The sequence below is a fragment of the Morone saxatilis genome, unplaced genomic scaffold (genome assembly GCF_004916995.1).
Source record: "Morone saxatilis isolate NCDOM2014 unplaced genomic scaffold, NCSU_SB_2.0 Contig8, whole genome shotgun sequence".
Lineage (NCBI taxonomy): Eukaryota > Metazoa > Chordata > Actinopteri > Moronidae > Morone > Morone saxatilis.
In genome coordinates, this window is record NW_023340257.1 from 18,439,071 (window position 1) to 18,466,572 (window position 27,502).

Consider the following 27,502-nt stretch of genomic DNA (forward strand, 5'->3'; position numbering starts at 1 on the left):
GAAAACGGAGGAAATAAAATGTATGAATGCATGGCCCTTTAGGGCTTCCGTACTGAAGCTCACTAATTAAACCCTGTAAAGACCTTTTTTTGTTTTTGGTTTATGTATTTTCTGGCACTTAATTGGTGCACTTTAGAGGGTTTTTGTTTTGTTTTGTTTTTTTGCGCATTTTGAACCGCTGGACTGATAAGCTAGCTATTTCCCCCTGGTTCTAGTCTTCCAAGCTAAGCTAACTGGCTGCTAATTTTACCTTAATTTACCGTGGAGAAATAAGAGCTATTGATCTTCTCATCTAACTCTCGGCAACAAAGTAAATAACTAGGGCTGCACAGTTAATCGAAATATTATAGGAATCGCAATATGGAGTGCAACATGCAAATCGCTAATTATTATTAGAGCTGTAATTATTTGTTAAAGGTAAAATGTTTGATAGAACAGCACCATAATGAAGTACTGTAGTGCTGCAGAGGGGCTCTGGTCTACAAATCTTGTTCTCCAGATTTAAGGAAACGCTATGTGCTACTCCTTAGCCACAGTATACAATATATCACATATAAATGGAGGCAATGAATGAATAAATAGAACAGTGAGTGAATAGACAGACGTGTCCTGTACAGTCCTAAGTTTTAGTGCCAGTAGATTTTAATTGAAATGTATTTTTTAAATCGCTGCACCCACTAGTCCTGCAAGAGGAAATTAATGGCAGGGAGTAAATTACAATAAATGGTACAGCATCGTTTTCTGATTCCTATCTGGTTTTAAAGGTGTCTTTTTGACACGTGAATGTGTGCGCTTTTACATTAATGATGATAACTAATCCACTGTAGTTTGGGCGATGTCATGTGAGGAGGCAAACTATATACTATGAGCGTCATATAAAAATGCTGCTGATTTACACTAATCACGTGTCATGTGTCAGGGCTTTGACAAATGCTGCCTATTGACCTTGCAGTGATGACAGGGTAATATGAGTAATGCTCCTGTCCTGATATGAGGCAGTTCCTAAACTGTAACGTCAGATCCCCTCCAGCTCTGCCGCCGCTGGGATCCGATCACTGTACGGGCTTGAACTTGCTCCAAGGTCAGAGTCAGCTGATGTTCTGCTAATCTGTCACAATTGGGTTCGGTTCTTCACAGCTGGTTTTCTAGTCTGGGGATTAAATATTGGGAGAGGGGCAGGTGGATATTACATTTACTTCTACTGTTTTATTTGGCACCCGTTTTGTTTTGATTTCTGAAGCATGATTTTAATACTCTGTTTGATAGCTTAACAATAAAGCTGTTAAGCAGCTATGCTTACTTTCAATTTCAATCATTTTAGTGCATATGGAAAATTTTTCATTGTGTGATCACATGTACTCACATTGGATGAAAAACCAGCAGACCAACAAGCACATTACAACAGAAAATGACTGACTTTTTCATCCAGTTACACCCGTTTTAGTAAATAAAATCAAAATAACTAAAAGTTAGTATCTGTAGATCTGCCTACCCTACATTAACCTCCTTCCTGGTGGTGCAGTAGCAGATGGTGGTGGACAAAACTCAAAGCTCAGTCCACCCAAACTTTGATAGGAAGGCAGCTGGTGTGGACACTGATTGTTACGGATTTTCTGGTCTCTTGCATTCATTTGCTGTGTGCTGCTATAGTGTGAACCTTGACTTTTCATCTGGGATGATTTGGATGCATCCCCACCCCGGGTTGCATTACTTTTCTCTTCGGATTGACTGGGTGCAGCGGGTGTCATGTGTGCGCGAAGATTTACAATACACCCACCTGATCCAACACTTTAGGAGAGCGATTCCACAAAACAGACGCGCACTCCCTCTCATTTCCTTTGCGATCCCCACGAAAGCAAAAACACATCAGATGAAGACATGCTGCAATGTGAAGTCTAAGATTGGATTTCAGAGGATTTGTTTTGATAAGTCGCTCATGAAGCTTGTTTATTTTTCTACAGCCTATGTTTACAACAACACAGCATTTTAAAACCAGATGTGTCAAGAGGAACAGATTGTGTTGAATGGAAATAACCAGTTGTGAAAGCACTAAGACGGATACACACACACACTTACTGCTGTGTCGTGACCTTGGAGTGAGCAAAGTATTAAAACAAAAATTGCTGACAAACATATTACGTAGCAGAATCATCCGCAGATCTGTGGGATCGCACCAATGCCAAACTATACGCCGTAGGGATTAGATATTGGCTAATAGTGAATTAATTCTGGATTGTGGGTGAGAATCAGTAATTTATGATTCAACACTACCAGGATGTGTTGCACACAGTAATGGTATCGTGATATCATTTAAATTAAGGGAAGAATATACCCCAAAAATAACCAAATTAAGAATCAGTGCAAGCTTTTTTAAGAAACGTCCAACATGCAGAAATATGCAGATCCAAGTATAAAACAGCCCAAAAAATGTCTAAGATACACAATCCATGAGAGATTTCCATACAGTTCATTCTTGCATTACATTGTATTATGACAGTAAAGTTGTGTTTGTAACTTTGACAATATACTCCTCTAATGTGTTATATAGTAGTCTAACAGTTTAATGTCAACCTGCATAGTTTGGCTAGTTGTACCAAGCCTACATGCCCGGATCACATAAATATATCATTATGATGTGTGTGTGTAACTGTTGTTTTGTAGATGAGAGACACGGCACCCTCAGGCTGAGCAACCTCACTAAAAGCATGTCAGGGAAGTACATCTGCCGAGCCAGCAACACTGCCGGCTCCGACAGCTGCTCCATTAACCTGGAGGTTATCACCTGTACGTACGCAGTTAAGACTCTGCTTTTACTCCACTGCACACACACCATTGTTCAACAGTGTGTTTTATAAATAACACAGCTGTGACACTCATTAGGTGTCAGTACTGACCTGTGATCTGTTTCCCAGCTTCCAATGCAGGCATGATTGCAGCAGCCACACTGGGGTCGATAGTGGGACTGGTGGCCATGGCGCTCTTCCTCATATTCATACTGAAAAGGAGGCGGGACACCGAGGAGGAGATAGCCAACGAGATCAAGTGAGAGTTTCACTATACACTAAGTGGACAATTTACTAGGTACACCTGTACCAGTGCAGCACAACGCACAGTGTGTATTGTAGATACTGTAGATTGTACAGGTGTACCTAATACCTTAAAGTCTTTAATTTAATAATTTGCACCCAGACTGTGACAGCTGTTACACATTATTTATTTGCAGTGGTGAATTTACTCAACTTAAGTTGTGAGTCACTTGTATCTCACTTGAGTACTGGGTTTTATGTTTCTTTATATTTATAGGCCCAAATTCTAAATAAATTCACAAATAAGTAGGGGAGCATGAGCACACACATTTTCTTCTTTCAGTTTTATTTATTAAATCAAATAAAAGCAATAATCTATCTGCATTTAATAATTATATTACTGTTTTGATAAGAATAATGCATTGAAATGCTTATTTCTGAAGTCAGTGGTACTTGCATTGCAATACATTTCAGAAGAAACATTGTAAATGTCACAGAAATATTCTTGTCTGACAGCTATAAGTTACTAGAAACTTTAATTATTCAGACTTTACGTAACAAAATGTATGATCATCTGATGAAATATAATCTGTTGTTATAGATTAAATGAACCAATAATTTAGAAAGTTTGTAAAAGTGGCTCCACCATGACCAACTAAATCATTAAAATAGGGCTTACATCATAATGCTTTGGTAATAATATTTCAGCAGTATACTGTAGATGTGTAATATTGTTGCGACTGTTCATATTGACAATGACATAAAGTTTATTTTTGTATTTAAAGACAGAACAAGCCGGTGATATTACAATGTACCCTTATATCATAAATACTGTATGTGGGTATGGAAATGTGTCACAAAAAAGGATCAAGACAAATAAATATATCTAAAACAATATCCACAAGCAAAAATGAATCAAATGAAAATCAAACCAGCAACAATCGAATAAAAAATATACAAATATATAAATATATGTTATTAGCACACAAAAAAGGTCAGAATGTCTACTTATGAATAACATTAGCAGTCAAAAAAACTATTCTCAACATAATCAATGAAGTAAAAGGTCAATTTAAAGTCACATCACGACCTGTTTGATCCTCCATATAAATGAACGATAGCCTTCCCTATAAAGAGGATGTATTATCACTTTATTTGAGTAAGTCAAGATTTCACCTATTTCCTTTTTGTCTTCATTTTCATTAACTATGAGTTTCTCTTTCCTCTCTGTCTGCCATAGGGAGGATGCTCAGGCACCGAAGCGAGTGTCATGGGCAAAGAGCAACACCGGCTCAGACATCGTATCCAAGAACGGCACGCTGTCCTCCATAGCCACCAGCCCCCGACCCCGAGACCCCCACCAGCCAAACTTCCACTACCCGTACTCCCCTATCTCAGCTTCAGACAGCTCAGTGATCAACGCCTACCAGCTGCGACCTGGAGAAGCCAACACGCTACAGGGACTTCCTGGTTACAACATCGGAGGCACCCCATCACGCAAACACAAGCGACCTCCCAGCACGAACGGGGGCCCTCCGCAGGTTCTAAGGAGCCCTGTGGTCGCCGTCCCCAACAGGACTGAGGGGGCTCAGCCTCAGGTGCCACCTCCACTCACTGTGTCCCCACAAATGAGCTCCTCCACTCTGACGCGCATGGGAGCCGTTGCTGTCATGGTGCCTGCTCAAAGCCAAGCCGGCTCACTGGTGTAGCCGGCGGAAGCGTCTCTGACGAGGAATAAAAGGGACAGTGGTTGTGGATGGAGAGAAAGTATGCCTTGAAATGGAAAAGCACGTTCTCCATGAAGACCCGGGAGGTAGTGAGAGGGGAAAATGCCTCACAGGTGTGGTTTGTGCTTCATTTGCACAAAATCTCCCTTCAGCATATAAAGTTTCTCTTTGTATGCTGCTTCACTAAAAAGGAATATATTTTTATTTACACGCTTATAAACAGATCTTCAAAATCTCATCCAAAAGTTGTCACGTTTTTTTAGGAGTATACATATAATGCCATTTATTTCAAGAGAGTTAAAGGGACCAGTGTGTAGGATTCAGTGGCATCTAAAGGTAAAGTTGCCGATTGGAACACCCTCGCCTCACCCTCCCATTCCGAACATGCAGGAGCAACTACAGTGGCCAGGAAAAACAACAAAAGGCCTTATCTAGAGCCAGTGTTTAGTTTGTCTGCTCTGGGCTACTGTAGAAACATGGCGATTCAATGTGACAAACATGGAAGAGAGTCTGCTTCCTCTGTAGATAAAAACAACTAATTCTAAGGTTATGAAAACACAACCATTTCTGGTGATTTTCAGGTGATTATTAAAAACACTAATAAAAACATACCTATGAATAGTATATTCATATACATATACATTTCTGCCAATAGATCCTCCTAAATGTTACACACTGGACTTTTAATGCAGTGTGTCTAGATACTGTTAACTATATTAAACAGCTAAGTTAGTTTTGCAGGTCTTGCAAAAAGTATATAAAATTTTGGCTACATTTGTACAATAAAAGAACAAAGTAAAAATAAACACATTTTTATAATTTAATTTCTATGTCACTGTACCTGGCTGTGTAAGTATCACTTCTCTCAGGCTATCTGCACTAGTTCAGAGCAAGAAAAAGACCCAGCAAAGTCACAATTCAGGTATTTAATTCAAGTAATCTTTCAAACGTCTCGCTTTTCTTTGACCCACATTTACGCGTGTTCATGTGAGGGTTGTTTATTTGACCTTAAAGTTACAATGTCAGTACGGTTTCATGACACTGATGTCTGCTGAGAGAACATACTTTGTGAGTATATTGCCTGTAATGGTAGATGGAATGTAACCAAAATAGTGAGTACGACATTGTTGAAGTTGATCATTTCTGACTATTTTGTTCAAAGGTGCTTTGTATAACTTGATATAACTACTGCAAACCTACGGGGCCATTAGCTGAGGAGAGCGCTGCTGATGGTCTTGTTTGTTTTCTTGTAAGTATACTAAACTCTGCAAATGATTTGGCAGTGATGTGTTGAAGCAGAAAAGCTACGTGTAGCACTTTCAATGCAGTTTTGATTGTTGACAGTTTTTCAATAAAGTGTTCTGGAGTGTTTGGTTTTAGCATGTCTGACTTAAAATCCCTTATAAAACACAATTCATATAAAATGACTGTAAATAATAGTTCCCAATCGGGTGACAATAAAAAGGCTGATTCTTTTTATGCAAGCTGAGGTTATTTTATTTGGAGTGTGATCAGAAACATAATTTGCAAAGTGACATTTTAAACCACAATACACCACCCATATATTTTTAAATGTAGCACACAGCATGTTTTTGTCTGTGGCCATTTTACACACTACAGAAGACACAACAGGGTAAGAAGAAAAATAAGATCTGAAGGCCACTTAATGGGCAGAGATGCTTAGACTGCATGTGATATAGATGTGTGATGTACAGTAGAACCACCATATCCTTTATTAACACTGATGTTGGTGTTTAAATGAATGGGGGGGAAAAACAGACATCTTTTCACAAATTGAAACTGTTAGAAGAGGTAAGGTAAAGAGCAGCTTTATAGAAAAACAAGACTACAGTATATCCACACTGGCATCTTCACAGGAAGCAACCTTTTTGTTCCCAAACTCAAGTTTTCAGCTATAGTAGCAGTATGGCTTTAGGATTGGCAATACCAATAGGTCAGTTGGTCCACCACTTAAAATATCTCAACAATTGTATTTTGTAAAGACATTCATGGTCCACAGAGGACGAATCGTACTAACCTTGGAGATTATATTAATTGTCCTCTGCTGTCACCATTAGGTTGATCTTTACTATTGTATTCATTTCCATGAGATGTTTTACACACATCTATGTCTCTCTCTCCAGGATGAATTGTAATAACACACCATCAGGTCAAGATTTCACTTTTTCCAAATACCCACAAAACGAATGACATTCCCATCAGCCTCAGGTGTCCTTTGTTATTTGAGCTAATTAGCAAATGTTGGCATGCTACTAAGATGCTACACCTGCTTAACATCGGTATGTTAACGTTGTCACTGTGAGCATGTTAGCAGGCCGGTGTTATGGCTCAAAGCACCACTGTGCCTAAGTATAGCCTCACAGAGCTGCTATGACGACAGCAGACTCTTGTTCCTACGTACAATGGCTTTAATATGACTCATGGCTGTCATATGGCTCATATGACGGACAAACACTGTGAGTGTTTATGAGTTGCATTCTGTACTTAAATAAAATGTGCTTTGTCTACTTTAATTATACATTAGATCTGTTGAATGCTAATGTATATTTTATTTTATTTCATATATTAGCAATCATCTCGAAGTATAGCCTGGAATTCAGTCAATACATAAAGAAGTGTAGTTGGTGCCAGGGGGTCACTGCTTTCATTTGGATTCATCCTCTTTTAACAACAAATGTGTTACATTTACTTGGAAATCTGTGCAATTGTTACTGAGATATTTCACTGTAGACCAGTGTCAGACTGATGAATCAACATTGCCTTCCCTAGAGCCTTGCCACCTGTGTAGATAAAAATGAAACAAACTAGAAAAACCTACATTTTACTGACTGGTTTACCCCAAATCCTCCAATGACCTTTGTCAGCGTTAGAAAACCTGCGATCCAGAGGGCATTTTAGGACGCCAGTCACACAGTAACAAACCCGAGAGGATGACCATAACAACATGGTCACTACTGCAGTCACTTGAAGACCCAGGGGAAAAGATTCATCATGACTCTGTCAGCAGATTTCGGGAAATGATCATCCTCATCACCTCATTTGTGCCTTTAAGGGAAAAAAGGGAGGAAATAAAAGAATCACACAAACTGTAATTGTTACAAAATCATAGCATGAAGGCCCCTCTTAAATTTCAGGAACTTAATCTTTCAAATGCGATACGCAAAACACGCAGGATAAGATCAAAGTTATAGACAGTGTAGTTATATATAAAGCTCACCTTCTAGGATCTGATGTACTCTGATGTCCCGGACAAACTGCTGCACTGCGTAGTCTTTGAGGTAACCGTACCCACCGTGCATCTGAAGAGCCTGGTTGCAGATCTGTTGAGCAGGAACAAATGTAGAAAAGTGAAAAAAGGGAAACAAGTGCAAACACCACTCCTACTATCACACGGTATCACTCACATTAAAACACTCATCTGTGGCAAAGAGCTTGGCCATGGCGCAGAGAGAAACTGCATCAGACCGGCTCTCCTGCAGCGCCGTCGCAGCTTCACGCACCAGAAGACGAGATGCAACCAACTTGGTGGCCATTTCTGCCAGTTTGAACTGAAGAAACTACACACACACACACACACAAACACACACACAGAGAGAGAGAAGGACAAATTAAAGAGAACTTCTCAGGAGCAGTAGCTAAGCAATTTGGATCTTGGTTCACTGGATCCTTGGAAAATGCAGCTCCTTTACCTGGTTGTTGGAGAGCGTCTCTCCAAACTGCTTGCGTACCAACAGATGATCCCTCGCTAGCTGTACGCAGGCATGTGCCGCCCCAAGAGAACAAGACGCTGTTGGCAGAGTGTTTATATGAAAACTGCTGATTGAGAAGCTGTTTTTACTCTTAAAGCTAGTATGGAACTAAATAACAGCCCATGATAAAACAGTATATCAGTAGAAGAATAGTAGCACAACTAGAGAATTACACTTGGCATACTTACTCTAATGTCAGTTACGCATCAATATATCTAGAGTTTGCTAACATTAGCCACCATAAGCAACTGGTCCAGCCAAGTAAAGCTGCAGCTGCAGTTTGCAGTGAGTGTACTGACTTGAGCTAGGTTGTATTTTACTGCCAATGAAGTTAACTTTTAATTCATAAAAGGAAGAATCCTCTTGGAAAGGTTACACAGTCTTCCAAAAAACAAGACTCTTTTCTTTTTTTAACAATATGCTCGCATCTGTTTCCACCTGTTTAGGAGACTGACTCGCTATGGTTTACAAAATAATTTCTTAAATCTACAGAAAATCTATGGTTTCATTTAATAATTTCCATTATGAGGGTGAATCTGTCATTTTCTATAACTATGGGAATACATTACATATCTAAGTATTGTTAACTGTAGGATAATACATGTTGTAACCACTTTGATAGTATTGTCCTCCTCACCAATATTAATCCGGCCTCCATTCAGGCCTTTCATGGCGATACTGAATCCTTGTCCCTCCTCACCGAGCCGGTTGGTCACTGGAACGGCGCAATCCTCAAATATCACCGCTCTGGTCGGCTGTGAGTTCCAACCCACCTGGAGAACAGATTGAGAAACAGCCGAGTGGACGATGACTTAATTCTGCCATCTAGTGGTTTTCTGCAAACACTGGCTACAGTGCAACATAATTAAAAATCACCACAACACTAATGAACTCTACCTTCTTTTCTTTTTTGCCAAAACTGAGGCCCGGGGTTTCCTTCTCTACCACCAAACAAGAGATTCCTTTCGGTCCTTTACCTCCTGTTCTGCACATCACAACATAGACGTCGGTGTCTCCTCCTCCGCTGATGAAGGCCTGAAAGAGACGAGACGTGTGTTTCCGCCTCACTGTTGTCTTTTTAACAGAAACTGGTCGCAGTTACATCGTGAGCATACACAGGCTTTGGAGTTACCTTCGAACCATTTAAGATGTAATGGTCACCTTTCAGCTGCGCTGTGGTCAGAAGTGAAGCAGCATCACTGCCACTGCCTGAAATCAAAGACCACATGTTTATTATGTTCATCTTTAACTGAGGTACACGTGTGTATTAGAGAAACAGCACAGATGGTACTTACATAACCAACTAAATTATCTTTAATTTGCAATACATATAGAAGAAAAAGACTGACCCGGTTCAGTGAGACAATAGGAAGCAAACTTTTCCATCGAACAGAGATCAGGACAGAACTTCTCTCTCTGCTCAGTGTTGCCGAAGGTGTCGATCATCCAGGCACACATGCTGCAAATTTGCAGGCAAAGAAAGTATGAGTCACGGCGATCGTTATGGTGTCCTATATAGTAGTGAGAGGTCACAGTGTAATTCAGTTACCTCTCCTTTACAATATATCTGACAAAGTAGGAAGGTTATTTGAAGAAAATTATGTTTCACAACCACCAAAAACTTCTTTTCTATTACATGTTTCAACTTACTGAAGCTGTAACTCTGTATCGTAACAGCCTCACAAAATTGTGGCAAATTTGCTTATCTGGGCCCTTTCAGGAATTTCTAACCTAAACAACTCAACCAGAAGAAATCCTATTTTAAATTGCAGTCACAGGCCATTGTGGCTATATGAGGGGGGTCGTACTTGTGGATGCTGATGTAAGCTGTGGTGCTGACACATCCTGTGGACAGAGCCTCAAAGATAACTGACGTGTCCAGCCGAGAAAGACCCGACCCCCCGACATCCGGCTGAACGTAGATCCCACCAAACCCCAGCTGGGCTGCTTTTCGCATCGTCTCTACGGGAAACGTTTCCTGGGAGGAGAAAAGAACATACACATATCAATAAATGATGATGACGGTGAACTATAACTTAGCAGAGCAGACAAAGCGAATGTGGAGTGCAACAAATCCATATATTAAAAGAAACATACCTTCTCGTCCCACTCTGCCATGTGTGGGGCCATTTCATTGGCTGCAAAGTCAAAGGCCACTTTTTGAAACTCCCTCTGTTCATCTGTGAGTCCATGAGCAGCTGTCAACAAAGAGCACATACACACAACTCATAAAGCACATGAGGATGAAAGCATATGCAACCTAAAAGTGAGGCAGTATGATTTAAACATTGTTGGCAGTGAGTGATCCTGAAGCTGACAGACATTTTGAGTGCTTTGGTCGTATGTGAAGTAGGAGGAGGCTAAACTCTAAAGTCAAGACAATGAATCATTCAACTATTAAATCATCCAACTCAGGCTTGTTTACATCCCCCAGACACATCAAACAACCTGCCTGAGAAGAGGGGCGGTGTTAAGGAGGGGTGTGTAGCTCCCTCTGCCTCCTGACTGGAGGACCAGGAGGAGCAACACAAACCAATGGCAGATAGCTTGACCAACTTTAATAACTGTGTGTGGTAATCTTCTTTTATTAAAAAATACACAGCCACATTGGTCTGTTAGCCCACTTTCCTCGGTTATGGCCACCCTCCTGTCTTTCATTAACACACAGCTGCCATTAGTAACGCTGAGAGCTCTCGTTTTCTGGGACTTACGGTCGATACATGAAGCTATTCCTCGTCTCTGTGGGCTCCTGTTGAGGATTAAACGATGGTTCCTGCAGATGCCGGAGCCCAGTCTGGCGATTCTCGCTAGAGGTCCGACAGGCGCCATGTTTACCTTCCACAGTGCTGAATTATGTCACACGGCCGCGGCTGCTGCTGGGAAATGTAGTTTATTGTCTGTCGCCGAGTGTGGCTCATTGTTGCCCCCTGTGGCTATTAGAGGGACAACCTCAACTACACCTTCTTTTGTTTTTTTTTATTAAACACATAATATGAAACATTCAGGAACTCAATGTGGAGAATACAAACTTTAAATACAACATGAAACAAAAATAGGGGGATTTATAAGAACGATTATGGGAACTAAGTAATTAGATCTTCAGGCATTAATAAGAAACTAAATACATTAATGAGGAGCAAGAAATAAATAAAAAAAAACAGCAAAAAGTGTGAAATATCCTCATAAATATTTTGTGCTATTTTACTGGAATAAAATGTTTTAAGCTATAAGAAAAATTAATTTAAAGTCATTTAAAAAAAACATACAAAGAAAAGCTTACTATGTCTCCATTTACAACAGTGAATACGTAATTTACCAATACAATAATAACATAATTTACCATATATTTATAGATTAATTTAAACTGTCCACATAAAAGACACCGTGATACACCAGTAGGTGTGTCCTGCCCTCTGGCCACAGGGGGCAGTAACGAGCTCAGTACAGTTTGGCGCAACACAATGAGGCGAAGAAGACTAGAAAACTTACTTGAATAAAAACGACACAGAGGTGAGATTAATGTTTTATTAGAGTTTTATTTAAAGGGTTTTCAAACTGAATTTTGTGATTTTACAAAAGAAAAGACTTCAAGGATGAAGACCTGGTTGTTGTTTCCGTTAATGTAGGCCCGGTTAACCGCCCCACCTCCGTTGAAGAGCAGCTTACTACGGACTACTGCCTCCCTCACAGCGGGGGAGACACTGTCATTGGGGGAGACTGTGCTCACTCAGGAACCATTGGCTGGAAGTGCAGCAGCTGGTAAATAAATCAAGTGCGCCGATAAGTTTGTTGACATCACGTGTTTTGGGTGTTTCTCGCGGGCTTTGATGGCGGACCAGCACCTCCCTGCAGCACTGTGGGACTGAAGGTTGGATTGATCAGGACTGAGCTCTGCTTTATCACCTGTACTACTCTCACACTGTAAGGCGCCTCTACTTTACACGTGTTGCTCAGATTTGTGTACAGTCTGAACTAATCTCTGTCATGCATGTCAGATGATGATGATGATGATGATGAGGAAGAGGAAGAGGAAGAGGAAGCATGTTCCTGTGCTCAAAGTGCTCAAAGTAGGAGAGTACAATTGGGAAAAGGGTTTATATTCCTATTTTCTAGGTAGGAAGTTTAACATGTGTAATGCAATCAAATTAAACACCGGCACAAACTACAAACTTCTTTTAAAAAAGCTTCAATACAAACTGAACACTATAATATATACATATAATGTGATGGTAGGATTTATTGCAGGGCTGTTGTGTTATTCTGCATTACTTTTAGATTGATGTAACTGATCAGCTGATATCTGGATATCTCATTTTTGCTCCTAGGAAAATATAAAATGCTTTCACAGTAATTTTTTTTGTGTCAAGCTGCAATAAGTCAACCAACAGAAAATTAATCAGTATCAATAAAGCAGTATTAATCAGCAACTATTTTGAATAAGCAGTTGTCTTTAAAGTGAATATTTGCTGGTTTCCTTAATCTTCAATGGTTGTAAATTTTATATATATATATTTGGGGTTTGGACTGTTGGTTGGACAAAACAAGACCCATGAACTTGACCTTTTTTCACTCAGGGGATTATAAATGCAGATAGTAAAAATTGTTGTTAGTTGCGACCCTAATGGTAAGGGTTCTTTGGTAAAATCAGTTCAGAAATTGTTAATAAAATGAACATATGTCTTGCAAAAATCATGTGAAATTATAATATAGCCATAAAGAGAACCATTGATTTGCACCATTGCTTTCAATAGTTTAATAGATCTAGAGAGACAAATTGATTTCATCTCAAGGTATAGATATTGTCATATCACCATCACCAACCATATTGTGGATGATAATTTATGTTTTCACGTTACAGACTGTGAGAGATGCCACCAAAGACAAGGGCCAGAGTCGGTAAAAGAGCAGCTGATTCAGGTAAAACAAATGAACTCACAAAGTAAAACCCATTGTCTGGTATGGTATACCTTCTGATGAGTGACAATTAATGTCTCAACTCCACAGGGAAAGACGATGATGGTGAAACAGCTGTCGGTAAAAGGAAGGCGACGGGAAAGACGAAGGAGAGCTCAGAGTCAGCTGGTTCTCCAGAGTACCGCCACTGGCTGATGAAGTCTGAGCCCGAGAGCCGCTTTGAGAACGGGATCGACATGAAGGTACGCAGCGGTGACGGTCATCAGCACAGTATGTTGTTAAACTGGAAAATGTGGGTGAGCTGCTCTCGTCTGACGCATCTGGTTCATTCTGCAGTTCGGGATCGAGGATCTGAAGGCTTTGCCTAATCAGACTGACTGCTGGGATGGCGTCCGCAATTATCAGGTAGAAACACAGAACTGTAATGAAAACGCCTCAGATAAGGCACCAGCACAATGCCACTCTGAAAAGGCTTTTTTGTCATGTTCTCCTCACCAGCCTCGGTTCTCTCTGTGGGAATGTTCCTCTAAATTATCTGTCATCTGATCTGCAGGCGCGCAATTTTATGAGGCAGATGAAAGTCGGGCAGTTGGCTTTCTTTTACCACAGCAACTGCAAGGAACCGGGCATAGCAGGAGTCATGAAAGTAAGTCACTCTCCCCGCTGAGAGTATTCGAATTATTTCAACAAAGCTGCAGACAGGCCTGATACTCCGCTGTGTTTCCTTTTTTTAGATTGTGAAGGAAGCCTATGTGGACCACACTCAGTTTGATAAGAAGGATGTCCATTTCGATGCAAACAGTAAACCAGACAACCCCAAGTGGAGCATGGTAGGCTAATTCAAGAATAACAGCGAATGAATACTGCCTAAAATACCAATGCCAATGATATCAATCATACAGGCTTAGTAGTATATTAAAAAAGAATGATTTATATAGTATATTTTAACGGCTGATACACAAAGTTCAGGTATCAGGAAGGAAAAAATGGTATGGGGACATTCTCTAATAACAGATTAAAGCCTGAAGGTTGATCTTGTTTTCTTCTCTTTTAGGTAGATGTTCAGTATCAAAGAATGACGAAGCGTTTTCTTCCTCTGTCTGAGCTGAAAAAGTACCACCTGCAGCATCGCGCCGCAGGAGGGCCTCTAAAGGACATGGCGCTTTTCACAAGAGCCAGACTCTCTGTGCAACCCCTAACCACTGGTAAGTGTAGCAGGAGGAGCATGTTACTTATTCTACCAGGTAATGCCTGTGTCTTTTTTTATTACATAGCTCGTTATTCTTTCTATTCTGCTCTTTCTCTGCAGAGGAGTTTGACTTTGTCCTGAGTTTGGAGGATGAAGAGCCTCTGTGAGGATTTGGACCAACTGATGCTTTCTGACACTGTAAAATCATGAAGCAGCAGCTTACTGGTTTTTTTTATCTTGTTTATAAATGTTATTAAATGTGTTTTGCTCAAATTATGGCTCAAACTCAGTTTTTAACTTGTAACGACTTTTATTGGACAACTTCAGCCCTGAAACTACAGGCTCTGGATACCAAAGAGCAGCAGTATATAAAGCAGTACAATATAAGTACGTAATGTTGTAAACTGCAGTTTTCCCTCAGTATAGCTTGTTTGATCGCCATTACTCAATATGTCATTTGTGTATAGCAGCATAAGAGACCATTCTTCACAATCCCCAACACCCATTTAATGCAAATTTCACCTGATACAAATTACTTAACATTCTGCGCTCCATAAATTTCCCTAATGAGGTCCACTGCTGTCCAGTGATGAGGAAGTGAGGGGGAAGATAAACGTTGACGTCAAGCAGAACTCGTAATTCCTTCAGCAATGCGTATGTAAAATTCTAATTTATTATAGGAACAGCAGCGACTGACGTATTTAACTGTTTCAGCTTAAGTTTGATGCATTATTATGGAACCAATCACTAGCTGCAGTTATATGCACTTTTTTTTTCATTCTGGATCACCTGTTAACATGGGCTGTGATCTATGTACAGTCTGGTGTTTATGACACTTTAATTTAGAACAGATGTGTGACATGCTTCCATGCTTTCCGGGGTATGATCCACTATTGTTTTTGGGATTTAGCGTGTTAAGAGGCAGCAGCTTTCAAAGTTTTCCAGCAGTTTTTAAGTTGTAATACACTTCAGTTTATCCCAGCTTAATTCCGTTTTTCTTGAATGTTACTCTGAGGATCCATAAGCATTTGAAAAATCTGAAAAAACACTACCTGCTCAAAGCTCTCACGTGTTAAATGTCTCTCCAAGGTTACACAACTCACCCATTTACTGTATGTAGCATTGTTAGTAGATCTTTGTCATGTGGTGTTTTAATTATTTAGTTTTATCATGTCTGTCACAAACACTCATTTCTACAATACAACCAAAGAGTTTTTTTTTTTCCATTTGGCATCAATTTATTTGACTTTTGGGGACAAGGAAGAATTGATTAGCATTTTGCAAAAGATAGATAGTTCTAATGTAACATTTCTCTGGTTAAAAGACTAAAATTATGTTAGAGGCAGGAGGATTTCATTTGCTTGATACACTTAGGCACAACTTTCAAGTCTCTAATAAAGAGGATACAGAAGACTTCATACTATCAGACCTTAACACAACACCCTCTCCTAACAATACTGGAATGCTGAGGTAAAGCATATGAACATGAAAGGTCATTTTGTGGCACTGTGTACTACTGTATAGTCAACGTACACAAGCAGGACCAGGGAACAAGATTAAAGGTTTTAGCTGGTCTTATTTACAGATAATAATAAAAAAATGTGTGGGTTAATACTTGAGCCCTCTCACTCAAAAAAGATTCCAGTTTCCACTATTTTTTTTGTGCAAACACAGAAACACAGAGAAAAATGTGTTCAGCCAGATATAGCAGTGCAAAGTATCTCAGATTTCTTGACCTCATAACAGTGTTAGGAATGCATTCATTTAAGGTGGAATGTTGTTGAAAATTCATGACAATTCAGTTGCGTTAATAAAGAAATTAGAAATCAATTTATCCCGAGAAAAGCGTTAGAGTGTAACCAACAGAAGGCTTACAAATTCAATAATTTCACATGAAACATTTACACATTGCGACAGGTGATTAGTTTGATTCCCATAAAGAAAAAGAATTAATGCATTAATGAGGAAGGACAAGACCAGCAGCCTGAAGCCACTCTGAATGCCTCATGCAAACTGTTTCATTGTTCACATACTCTATTACTGTATGTATGGTCTCCCTTCTTCCTCCCAGCAGCGGCTACGAATAAAAACAGCTGCTTCACCAGATGTTGTACAGTTGACAGGTACCTCCGACACTCCGTCGCAGACGCCGATGAGTGCCGAAAGAGGAGACTGGAGGGGCTGCGGCTCTACCCGCTCTCCTCCTTCGCGGCCTGCTCCAGCGCGCTCTCTGAAGCAGCAGAGCCCTCGAACCTCTGAGAGGCGATGGCGGCCTGATGAGACATGCTCTTCCTCACCACGTCCCCTTTCCTCCACAGTGTGATTTCCTGCATAGGACAAGGAGTGGAGAAAAAGACTGGTATTAATGAACTCAAGAAACTCAAACATGCTATCATCCCCTAGAGTGGATTACTGTATATCTTTTGTCCTTTCCTATCCAGGAACACTGTTGCACAAGTGCAGCAATTTTTGTGAAGCACTTTAACTTTGTAATTTTGAATACAAATAGGACAATAAAGCTTTTATTTATAGTAAAATAAAATGCTATACTGTTCATCCCAAGTGACACCAACTATCGTTTTATGCAAACAAAAAACAAGATAAATAATTAGTTAAGCTTTACATGTGTCTCTTATCTACAACAAATGGACCAAACATGAGATCTCTTTTCCCTAATGATGTTTCTTTTTTCAACCACAATCTGTATTCCTGTCAACAGAACTCTTTCACAGCAGTCATTGTTGCCTGATATGATTTGTCATAGTAGGAAAGGCACAGTTGTTACTAATAACATTAACAATAGCTCAGTTAGACAACACCAGCACCCTGCAACTAGCTCACCTTATACATGTTAGCTATTACACCTGTGCCTTTGCTGCAGTGAAAACACCTATAGGAAACTGTATACAGTCCTACTTTATCCTACCTACCAGAGTGCACTGTTTAGGGCTGGGACTAGCTATTTGCATTATCAATCTGTTTTTTGTTTTATTACAGAAAGAAAAAGTCCATCAAAATGACATCTTTAAATACTTTGTTTTTGAGTCCAAAAACCAAAGATATTACATTTCCCAAGACACAAAAGTGAGAAAAGCAGCAAATCTTCACATTTGAGAGGCAAGACACCAGTAAATATTTTAGACAAATTACTTAAACAATAAATGGATTATCATATTGTATCGTTTCCAAAGCAAATGATACATTATGTGCGCAAACAGATGTTAATTAAATACCAACCTTTGAATGCCAACTTCACAAGTGTGTTTCCAAAGACTTAATACTTCTCTGTTGTCATCCAATACATTTCTGTAACTCAGATCCCACCTTAAATCTATTTGAATGTTTGACAGCCCAATACTCAAAGCTTTCTTACAATTACTACGTAGTATAGAATCGGGACACAGATACAGTAGTATTTTACTATTGAATATTTCTCTCTCTCTCTGTTCTATTCCATGTAAAGGAAACCCAGCCAGCGGTTAGCCAACTACTCAAGTTTCTGCAGCAGCAATGTAACTGTATTACAGTGCTGGGGCTACATATTACACTTACACAGATGTTTCTAAACTCTGATTACTGCTGGAAGTGACGAATATTCAGATTATTGTAATACATGTGAACACACTGAGCGGCCAGTCTGACTTTTGGCTTTGAGCACGATCCTTTATCAGCACTAGCCTACCTGTTGTTTGAAGTAACGTCTCTCCTCCTCATCAATCAGCACCAGGTTCAAGTAGTAGCGCACAGAGAACTTCTTGTTGATGTCTCGCATGGTGGGAGTCAGATCATAACCGGCCAGAAATAACCGGATGGGAATGGACTCTCCTGAAATATGAAACACGTGGTGACAGGTTAGATGATGTGGATCTCGACTGAATGACCAGATGCTTCGTGATTAAAATCGAAGACTGAAGTGTTGTTTACCCCTGACCGGAGCTCCGTCCATAATCTCGTACTTGGCGATAGTGTCGTTTTCATGGTACACACTTGGGCCGGTGCCCGTTGTCTCACGTTTTATGATGTCAATCTCCATGTGCTTAATCTTAATCCTCACCAGCAGGAAATAGATCTTTCCCACAATTACATCTTTCAGATGGTACCTGTCAAGAGGACGAATGAAGACACAAATGAAGAGAACGAGGGCTGTAAATCACATGTAGTTTGGTAACTGAGCACAAACAGAATATTGTTATATTATAGATTGTTTCTCCAGTGTCTGCATACTTTACACTGCCCCTGGACATCATGAAATAACTCCGTTACAGTTGAAATTATTGGTCGATGAATCAAAAATGTATCGCCAACTATTTGGATTTTTAATTGAGCAACTGTTGCTGGTTTCAGCTTCTTTAATGTCAATATTTGCTGGTTTTCTTTGTCTTCTGTGATAGTAAGCTGAATGTATTTTAGGTTTGGACTGCTGCTCAGACAAAACAAGGCACCAAGGCTCTGGGAACTTGCATGTACTGACATTTTATAGACCAAACGATTAATTAATCAATAATAAAAATAGCTTTCAGTTGCAGCCCTAACTGTCTTTCTGCATTACAAGCGTGACTCAGACTAGAACGACTACAGTAGCACTCATTCTGGTGTATTTTTTGTTATTATTTGTGTTCACTTTAACAAACTGGGTAAATGAAATGATAATGAAATGTTGATTTGACATTTAGATTACAACAAATTTGATAGTGGTTAATTGTTCAAATAATTTATTCTATTATTATTATTATCAGCTTCTCAAATGTGTGGTTTTGTTGCCTTTCTCTGTTTTATAGGTAAGGATACATATTATATTATATTTGTGTTTAAAACTCTTTTATTGTTTTAAGTCTATGTGCTTTTGCTTGCTTGCTTTTATTGTTTTTTTGTTATTGTGTGTTAGGTTTCCTTAGATATGAAATGTACTATATAAATACATTTGTCTTGCATTGCCTTGCCTAAGACTGCAGACTGGTCAGGGGGGGCAAAGCAAAGCGGGGCCCTCATCTTAGGCTCTGTGACATCTGAGGGACATTTGTCATTATGTTTTCACTAAACAGTTCATTTAAATGAATGTATATAGATTAATCAACAATGACAAATAAGAGAGTCTTACTTTGATTTGTTGTATTCAAACTCAATGTGGAGACAATCCTCAATGCCAACTTCCATTTTAATGGAGGAGTTGAGTTCGGGGTAAGTGCTCAGTGTGTGGACCACGATGTCCATCTCTTTACTGATGTCATTTAATCTTCTGATCACAGTGGCACGAAGAAAATATCTGCAAATGGAACAAACAGAGACTTTAAACAATACTGTTTCCACATTATCACAACGAACCCATAAAATATATATACACCACAGGTAAATGTAGGCAACATCCGTTTAAATTTAACCACATGACAGACAGGTTAAAGAGTGACACTGACAGTCACTCATTTCACTAACGTAGAGTGAATGATCAAACTTACCTTAGCTTGACATTCTGGCCTGTGTAGGACTCGTAAGGTTTTTCAACATGAGTAAACTCAAAGTCGAAGGTCTGCGACTGAGTTATTTCACCCGGTCTTGCGAGATCTTTCACGAGGGAAACAAACTCATGATGGTTCCCTCTGTCGTAATACAGCTCTAGAAAAGAAAGATGCGATCGACAAAATAAGTGACGTCCACTTTGAGAATAAAATGTTTACACAAGAAGATAACGTCAACATTTACTGATGTAAATGATAAATGTAGGTTTTGTAATACGGAGCTAAAATCATATGTGTTTATTTCATGGTTGGCCCTCATGAAGTAAGTTTGGACAGATATACAGTCATATACTTTCATTTAAACTTTCACCTGAAGTTTTGATCTCTACTATAAATGCTCCACTGTGTGTACGATCTAGTCTTTAACTGTGTCTGCCGTTCAGCATTGAGCAGGTTGTGTTCCCTGAAGAGCTGTGAGAGCGAATCAGTACAGTTAAGTTTTGGGTCTGGGTGAACACTGGGAGTAGCTGCAGATTGGGGTGATCATTTTCTGTGGGTTCATCACAATGAGACTCATATTTTCACACTGTTATTAGAGCTGCTCGATTATGGAAAAAAATATAATTATTTTGGTCAATATTCTCTGTGTGATACTTCTGATTTCTTTCTCTAACTCAGTCACCAGCGACACGCTGTCAACTCTCCACATGTTACCTACACACACACACACACATCACTGAGAGTCGATACGTGCGCTGCAAGCTGTCATTTGCTTAGGCTCTCTTCTTATTTGAACAAGGTTTTGAGACTTGTTACATATTCTAAATACGCAAAAGGCCCGATCTACAACCAGAGCAGCAACAGCAACCTGTAGATTAAAAAAAAACCTCTCATTCTAAGGTAACAAAAACACATCATACCTATATTGAGGTGATTATACACTAATGAAAACACACCTATAAATATTCTATTCTATTTCTGTCAGTAGATCTTACACACCTGACCTTCAGTTGTGCAGCCCTGATGTTAATACTTTAGAGACCCTCCTCAGTGTTATTAATATTTTCTTAAAAAAGGAACAAATACACTATCTAAAATTAACATAATACTATGGTAGTGGTAAGTGGTACAATTCATTTAATTAAAAAGGTGCACAAATAATTTATGCTTGTGTACTGCTGCAATAACTAGTGTACAGTCCCTGATATAAATGGCTTTTTGTCTATTCTATGTCTTGTTGACGAAGAGAAAAAGGAGGAAGGAGCCAGACTGTGCTGCACACTGTATGAACTCACTGGTGAATGTAATAATGTGGAAGTTAGGATATTTTCTACCCACCTATTTGGCCAACAAATTCAATTTTGATCCCTTGGTGCTCCAGTCTCTTCCCGGGGTTCTTCAGTGTGACATTCACCTTTCCACTGACAGTCTCGCCATCGTAGAAGAGAAAGTATTTGTCTTTCTTTCCATCTTCAGTCTTGTGTTCAGCCTTCTTCCTCGTCTCAGCGTCATTCAGGACTACATCAATTTCTGCACTTTGTCCGAAACTAAAGAAACTCATTGTAACGTTACAATGTGTGTGTCTGTGTGTGTGCTGTGTAAAAAAAATACCTCTTTTCGTAACGTTACTCTGACTTGTTCGCAAAAACTATAAACCAACAACAAAAAAACAACAACAAAACAAAGCTGCTAATGTGAAGTAGAAAAGAAACACACAGAGTAAGGCCTGCAGGGTGTGCGACCTCACTTCCCTCTCGGAGCACACAGCACACTGTTAAACATGGGGGAGGAAAGTCGACGATATTTTACAGAACAACACATTAGCTACATGTCCGCACTCATTTCCAACGACGAGGCAAAATAGCGATACGATGGCACAACGCGAGATAATACGTCCATCAGCAAGACTGGTCGTTTCTTTCTTTTTTTTTTTTGTTTCCTTCTGTTGCCCTTAATGCCTCCCAGGAATAGTCTACACTGGTCTCAACCTAGTCTGCGTCGTAATGGACACAATCCTCGCTGGGTGAATATATTTTACATGTTTGTTTTTCTGTAAGAAAAGACGATGAATGTTGTCAAACGACCAGGATGTACGCCATCTGCATTGGGTGAACTCTTTCCGGGTGGAGTTTTTCAAAATAAAATACAGAGAATGGGAATATCTTTGGGCGCTGGTGCTTCAAACCGGAAGTGAGAGCTTTTTAAACAACAAAACAAATAGATGGGTGACAAAATTAAAGGTAAAAAAAAAAAAAGGAACGACACATAGTGAATGCAGATGCTTTAACATAAGTGCTCTGCATGGTGCAAGTAAACAGTTCATCAGAACCACTGTTATTGGCCCGGTATGTGCTCCAGTTTTACATTGCTCTAGATGTACAAACACAGATCAAGCATAAATAAACAGGACACCAAGCTTCACAAAATAAACATACACTACTATGTGCAGTTATACATATATAAAAACAACCAAAAACCAATAATAATTTGTAGACAGTAAACAATAGTGCAATGGTGCAGAGTGCAAAGGATGCTGAAATAAATATTTATGTGCAGGTTTCTTTATGTAGATGAGGTAGGTGGATATGACAGATGGCAAGAGGGAAAGATCTATGTCCATGGTCCCCATCCTTTTTCCTTTAGGGACCCGTTTTCTGTCATTGAGTAACCTGACGACCCGTGCTTAAGTGACATATTTTATGTGTATTTCATATTATAGTAAAAACTGTACAAACAACCCAAATAGAAAACTTAGCAAGAAGTTTATTTAAAACGAATGATTTTGATGAATATTGAGCGGATTATTATTCAGCGTTTTTTAGTCCCTTAAGCTTGGCCATTGTTCTGTTCCATCTACTTTACTTTACTTTATTTACTTTTCTTCACAGAAGTGACCTGAATGCTGAAATACAGGCCTACTGTGCCTTTAAAATCAAGAATGCCTCATGACCCCTCATGAAGCTTTGGTGATCCCTAGTGGGGGTCCTGACCCCATGTTGGGAACCACTGATCTAGGTCACTTATGTAGGCGTTCTTTGTTAGGGCACGGATGGCAGGAGGACTGCTTAACTCGCTAGTGCTTTAATAGCAACAGTGACTAAAGTGACATATGCATTTAGATCTATGGGAAAGAAATCGACTAATAGGGTTGGAAATTGTGGTTGACACGGCACATTTCATGATCGTTATGCTCATGCATTAGTGCAATATATAGGCCTATGGAAAAACAATAGAGCAGCTCTTCCTCATATGACTGAGAATGTCAATGCAGGCTGTGATCAGACTGACAGAAAGAACAGTCCATCGACGCATAAAGAGGGATATCAGAGTTGCAGCGCATAAATAACAACAACAGAAACCATAGGCTCTGGTCTACAGGGAGGTAAAAAAAAAGTGACATGGTCAGATGAGTCATCCTTCACCATATTCTTGACAAGTGGGCGAATGCATGTGTGTCATGTCAAGTCACGTCAAGTCACTTTTTATTTATAGCAAAAAAACACATCTCATTTTTCCTCAGAGGGATTTACAATCTGTACATCTGTGTGTCTTACACCAAGAGAACAGTACAGGCCTGAATGTTGACCCCTGCAGTGCGGGGATCAGGTGGCTCTGTTAGGCTGTTGGGGGGCATTTTGCTGGCATGGAGGGAAGGGTCACCGCAAATCAATACAAAGTTGTTCTGAGTGATCACCTTAATCCTATGACGACTAATTTCTATCCTGTATGATGTGAATCATATCTATGGCCTCCCCTGTCAGCCAGATCTTAACCCAGTTAAACACCTATGGGAGATTTTGCATCAATGTGTTAGACGGCGCCCCCTACCACCATCCTTAAAACAGACACTTGATGTTGGTTTCTCCTTGTTGTCACCTATCTCTATATACTGCATCATAATATTGTATATGACTTTGTACTTTGAGTTTTCTATCTTAATTTAAGTAAGTAAGACCAGTGGAGAAAACTAATATTCGTATAATAGTATATTTACTCAACTGTACTTAAGAATATTTTTTAGAAAGCAGTGGTGGAAGAAGTATTCAGGTCCTTTCAGAGGTTGGCAAATAAAAGTGAAAAAGTACAGGCTCAGATATATAAAAGTTTTTCTAAAAGTAAAAAGTACTCACTTGGTTTCTCTGAAGGACATTTCTACCAGCTGTTTCCATGCAAAGCTAATTGAAACTTCAAATAGGGTTGAGTCTCCCTCTCTCCCTCTTGTTATGCACAGGTCCTGATGTTCGGAAGGTGTGCAATGATGAAAAAAAATAATAATAATCAAAATTCCCCTCAAATGCATTAAAACCAAAGTAATGAGCCTGTTTTTGAGAATGTAAGGAGTAGAAAGTACAGATATTTGTATAAAGATGTAGGCGTAAAAGTAAAATGTTGTCAGGAAAATAAATACAAAGTACAGATATCTAAAAGAACTACTTAATTACAGTGACAAAGTATTTGTACTTAGTTTACTTAAGTAGCAGTATCACAATGTAATAATACTCCATTACAAGTTAAAATAAATAATTCAAACACATTCAAAGATACAAATGTAAGCATACAAAGTAGTTATACAGTACATTACATTAGTACAGTACATTATACAGAAGAATGGCCATATATATATTATAATATAGGATTATAATTACTGATATAAGCAGCTAGTGGAGCTGTTTTAAACTTCTTTTGTGTAGTTTAATTTCTAATAATGCATATATCATATTTAAGCTCACTTTTTTATATAACACCTTAATATGTTAAGTAACTGGTAGCAATAGCTGTCAAAAATGTTTGGAGTTTGGAGTAGAAGTATAAAGCAGCATAAAATAGAAATATTATAAATTTTACTCTACTTATCAGACAGCTGTTGTCTGTTTTTAAAGAGCAGATTAAGATTGTTAGATGCAAAAATATGAATTTACGATAGGATTAATTGTTGATTAAAGATAATAACAATAATAAAGTTGTTAAAATGAGTTCCACCTTGACCAGCTCCACTATTAAAATGCTGTTATATACTTTAACATTCTGCTTGACTGTGTTTAAATTTAAGACTAAATAGTTTTACAGTATTCTATAAAGCTGACAATTTCTGTCCTTTCTCAAACTCATATCTGACAATACACTCCCATAATAACCACATCAAACATTTGAGTCTCCACAACATTTTAACAGTTCAAATGTATTTAATTGTAACAAAATAACATGAACATATAGCATTAATATCAAATGAACAGTGGACATTTTACAACAGTTCCTGAGTTGTTACACAAATCATTGACACTAATGTTTGAAATGACAGGCTCAACACTGCAGAAACACACTGAACAGTAAATACTGTAAATTTATTTCCAACAAACAGTTTTATTGCATATTTACAATAAGGTATGGAGTGCAATGTATGAAAATTAAAAGATCAAAAAATGTTATGTATTTATGTACATTAAATACTGAGTCAAAACTGGACAATATGTCCGATACTCACAAAATAATTAGTAAAGCACAGAAGGTCACTTATACACAGAAACAGCACTCTAAAAATCATACTTCACCACCTTTATAGTACATATTGACTTTGCAGCATAGTGGGATATATGGTATTCAAATTCACGGGTTACTCGTACATACTTGTTATCTGTAAATATAAGAAAGGCTGATAAATTGTGCCTTCTGAATCTGAGCTCATCAGCCTTATACAGTCTGCTGCTTATTGCCTGTGTAACTACAGTATATACAAAAACAAGGTTCAACTCTCCCCCACGTAAAACAAAATACGAACATGTTTATCTTATGAACAAATATAATGTAAAGGAGTTTTGTAAAACAATTTCAGTGTGTACTCAGTAAAAAGTTTAAGAGTTATAAAAGAGGATTTGTCCAAAAAACTGTGAAGGAATGTAGCTTCCAGCATCTTTTGCGATGATACCATGGGCCAAATATCAAATTCCACAGCTTTGTGATGGTTTTACTGTTTAATAAAAACATGCTGGAAAATAAACTAAATAAGGAGTAAAAAATAATGTTTTAATTGGAAAATAATACGAACAGAGAATAAAATTTAAAAAATGCTATTACGTTATAAAAAACATGAAACAGTGCCACAAAATGATATTAAAATTACTTTGGCAAGTTGGTTGATTTGAGTTTTATGTGCATCAGAGAATAATGTGCCATGTTACACCTCAAACTTCATCATCTGGAGCATCATTGTAGCAAGTTAACCGTAACAGTTTTTGTGTTTGTCCTGGTTCCATCTTATCGTCCGTCTCAGCCGTCAAATAATGAATGAAGACTTGTGGCGAAAATGGCCCTGTGAAAAATAGGAATCAGAAATTTAGTATGCAGAACACCTCCTTTAATAGCTTCCTTTGTTCACAGTAAGACATGCAGTAAACGCTTTGTTTACCTCATCTGCATCGCCATAGTCAACGCCATCAGTCTGTGCTGGCCAGTTGTAGCTGAAACAAACAAAACAAATACACAATAAAATACAAAATCCTTCACATGATGTAGAATTAAAGAAACAGATTAACATATGGTCTCTTTCCTGCTCCAGACCCGTAGCGTACACTCACTTATTTTCATTGTGACCTTTTTTGTGGAAGCATCCACGTCTAAGGGAATGACAGATGGAACCAGTCAGACAGACGAATACAATCACTGCACCAAACGACTTGAGGAAAATCCCAAGGATGTCGACGTCATCTGCAACAGGACACAGAGAGGATATCTTAACAGAGTTAGGTGGCCTGACTAATTCTGATTTACATCAACAGAGCACTATGATCTTTGTTCTTGTATATTTATATTTATTTTACATGAAAGTACTGAAGTACTGAAAGTAATTAATTCAATTTGATAATCCTAGCATACCAAGTAAAGCTATCATAAATGTGCCTCTATCAGCATCTGATCACATTACACTATTGTTGTTACTGTGCACCTTTGTCTCTGCCCGTCTCTCTTTACCAATATAATAAATAATATTAATAATAAATACAATGAAATAAAATAGCTTTAAAAAAAACTGCGGGCTCTGATATTTTGTGTATATCATATTGACATGTACATATTATTGATTGAACATAAAGAATCAGTAGTGAAAACCATGTTGTATCTGCAGTCGTAGTTTTATAAAATAGTATGTCAAAATCAAAATGAACACAATATATGCAGGAATTTATGAACTTCTGCAGCATATACAGTTTCCCACAACTACATATTATTTCATATAATAGTATGTTGTCTACAGTGCACCACATTACCTGAAACTGTGGGAATGGTTGATCCATTCTTCTCTTCTTCCTCTCCTGTCCTCTCCTTACTTACTTAGTATATTAGGGTTCACCTGTCACGTTTCATACTGGCAGATCTCCTGAGCTCATTATTCAATTCAATTGAGTTTTATTTGTAGAGCGCCAATTCA

At 38.7% G+C, this 27,502-nt stretch overlaps 5 protein-coding genes across 6 annotated transcripts in view; 2 read left to right on the forward strand and 3 right to left on the reverse strand.

The window, feature by feature from the left end:
* Window positions 1–5,324, forward strand: part of esamb (endothelial cell adhesion molecule b) — a 44,837-nt gene extending 39,513 nt beyond the window's left edge. The window contains exons 5-7 of the mRNA XM_035679753.1: window positions 2,662–2,784; window positions 2,913–3,042; window positions 4,267–5,324. Of these exons, the coding sequence (XP_035535646.1) occupies window positions 2,662–2,784; window positions 2,913–3,042; window positions 4,267–4,735 (722 nt within the window). The 3' untranslated portion in view covers window positions 4,736–5,324. The remainder of the gene's footprint in view (window positions 1–2,661; window positions 2,785–2,912; window positions 3,043–4,266) is intronic.
* Window positions 5,325–6,223: 899 nt separating this feature from the next.
* Window positions 6,224–11,388, reverse strand: acad8 (acyl-CoA dehydrogenase family, member 8). The gene is made up of 11 exons (XM_035679754.1): window positions 11,235–11,388; window positions 10,621–10,721; window positions 10,332–10,501; window positions 9,873–9,982; window positions 9,656–9,732; window positions 9,421–9,558; window positions 9,161–9,296; window positions 8,464–8,561; window positions 8,179–8,331; window positions 7,992–8,094; window positions 6,224–7,819 (listed from the first exon to the last, which is right to left on the reverse strand). The coding sequence occupies exons 1-11, from the start codon at window positions 11,350–11,352 to the stop codon at window positions 7,764–7,766; spliced, it is 1,260 nt and encodes a 419-aa protein (XP_035535647.1). The 5' UTR covers window positions 11,353–11,388; the 3' UTR covers window positions 6,224–7,763.
* A 559-nt stretch (window positions 11,389–11,947) lies between these two features.
* thyn1 (thymocyte nuclear protein 1) lies at window positions 11,948–14,899 on the forward strand. 2 transcript variants are annotated; one of them, XM_035679757.1, is made up of 9 exons: window positions 11,948–12,033; window positions 12,150–12,282; window positions 13,382–13,440; window positions 13,528–13,679; window positions 13,774–13,842; window positions 13,991–14,083; window positions 14,172–14,267; window positions 14,492–14,642; window positions 14,747–14,899. In XM_035679757.1, exons 3-9 carry the CDS (start codon window positions 13,392–13,394, stop codon window positions 14,791–14,793), a joined length of 657 nt encoding a protein of 218 aa, XP_035535650.1. In that variant the 5' UTR covers window positions 11,948–12,033; window positions 12,150–12,282; window positions 13,382–13,391; the 3' UTR covers window positions 14,794–14,899. The 2 variants fall into 2 exon arrangements, with proteins under 2 accessions (XP_035535650.1, XP_035535649.1); XM_035679756.1 differs by lacking the exons at window positions 11,948–12,033; window positions 12,150–12,282 and adding an exon at window positions 12,297–12,444.
* A 952-nt stretch (window positions 14,900–15,851) lies between these two features.
* On the reverse strand, window positions 15,852–22,196 carry vps26b (VPS26, retromer complex component B). The gene is made up of 6 exons (XM_035679755.1): window positions 21,418–22,196; window positions 20,080–20,236; window positions 19,725–19,889; window positions 18,551–18,726; window positions 18,309–18,451; window positions 15,852–16,953 (listed from the first exon to the last, which is right to left on the reverse strand). Exons 1-6 carry the CDS (start codon window positions 21,638–21,640, stop codon window positions 16,816–16,818), a joined length of 1,002 nt encoding a protein of 333 aa, XP_035535648.1. The 5' UTR covers window positions 21,641–22,196; the 3' UTR covers window positions 15,852–16,815.
* A 3,030-nt stretch (window positions 22,197–25,226) lies between these two features.
* jam3a (junctional adhesion molecule 3a) overlaps window positions 25,227–27,502 on the reverse strand; it is a 9,907-nt gene continuing 7,631 nt past the window's right edge. The window contains exons 7-9 of the mRNA XM_035680746.1: window positions 26,652–26,781; window positions 26,483–26,534; window positions 25,227–26,386 (exon numbers count right to left, since the gene is read on the reverse strand). Coding sequence (XP_035536639.1) covers window positions 26,351–26,386; window positions 26,483–26,534; window positions 26,652–26,781 — 218 coding nt within the window. The 3' untranslated portion in view covers window positions 25,227–26,350. The remainder of the gene's footprint in view (window positions 26,387–26,482; window positions 26,535–26,651; window positions 26,782–27,502) is intronic.

Excerpts from the sequence above, each read along its gene's own strand:
- acad8 (XM_035679754.1), bottom strand. The coding sequence starts at position 11,352 with ATGGCGCCTGTCGGACCTCTAGCGAGAATCGCCAGACTGGGCTCCGGC. Across the intron at positions 8,562-9,160 it reads TGGAGGCCGGATTAATATTG|CGTCTTGTTCTCTTGGGGCG; the intron begins GTGAGGAGGACA and ends CTCTGCCAACAG. Across the intron at positions 8,332-8,463 it reads AGACGCTCTCCAACAACCAG|TTTCTTCAGTTCAAACTGGC; the intron begins GTAAAGGAGCTG and ends GTGTGTGTGTAG.
- vps26b (XM_035679755.1), bottom strand. The coding sequence starts at position 21,640 with ATGAGTTTCTTTAGTTTCGGACAAAGTGCAGAAATTGATGTAGTCCTG. Across the intron at positions 18,727-19,724 it reads TTTGAATACAACAAATCAAA|GTACCATCTGAAAGATGTAA; the intron begins GTAAGACTCTCT and ends TCCTCTTGACAG. Across the intron at positions 16,954-18,308 it reads GACGTTACTTCAAACAACAG|GAAATCACACTGTGGAGGAA; the intron begins GTAGGCTAGTGC and ends TGTCCTATGCAG.
- thyn1 (XM_035679757.1), top strand. The coding sequence starts at position 13,392 with ATGCCACCAAAGACAAGGGCCAGAGTCGGTAAAAGAGCAGCTGATTCA. Across the intron at positions 14,084-14,171 it reads GCATAGCAGGAGTCATGAAA|ATTGTGAAGGAAGCCTATGT; the intron begins GTAAGTCACTCT and ends TCCTTTTTTTAG. Across the intron at positions 14,643-14,746 it reads TGTGCAACCCCTAACCACTG|AGGAGTTTGACTTTGTCCTG; the intron begins GTAAGTGTAGCA and ends CTTTCTCTGCAG.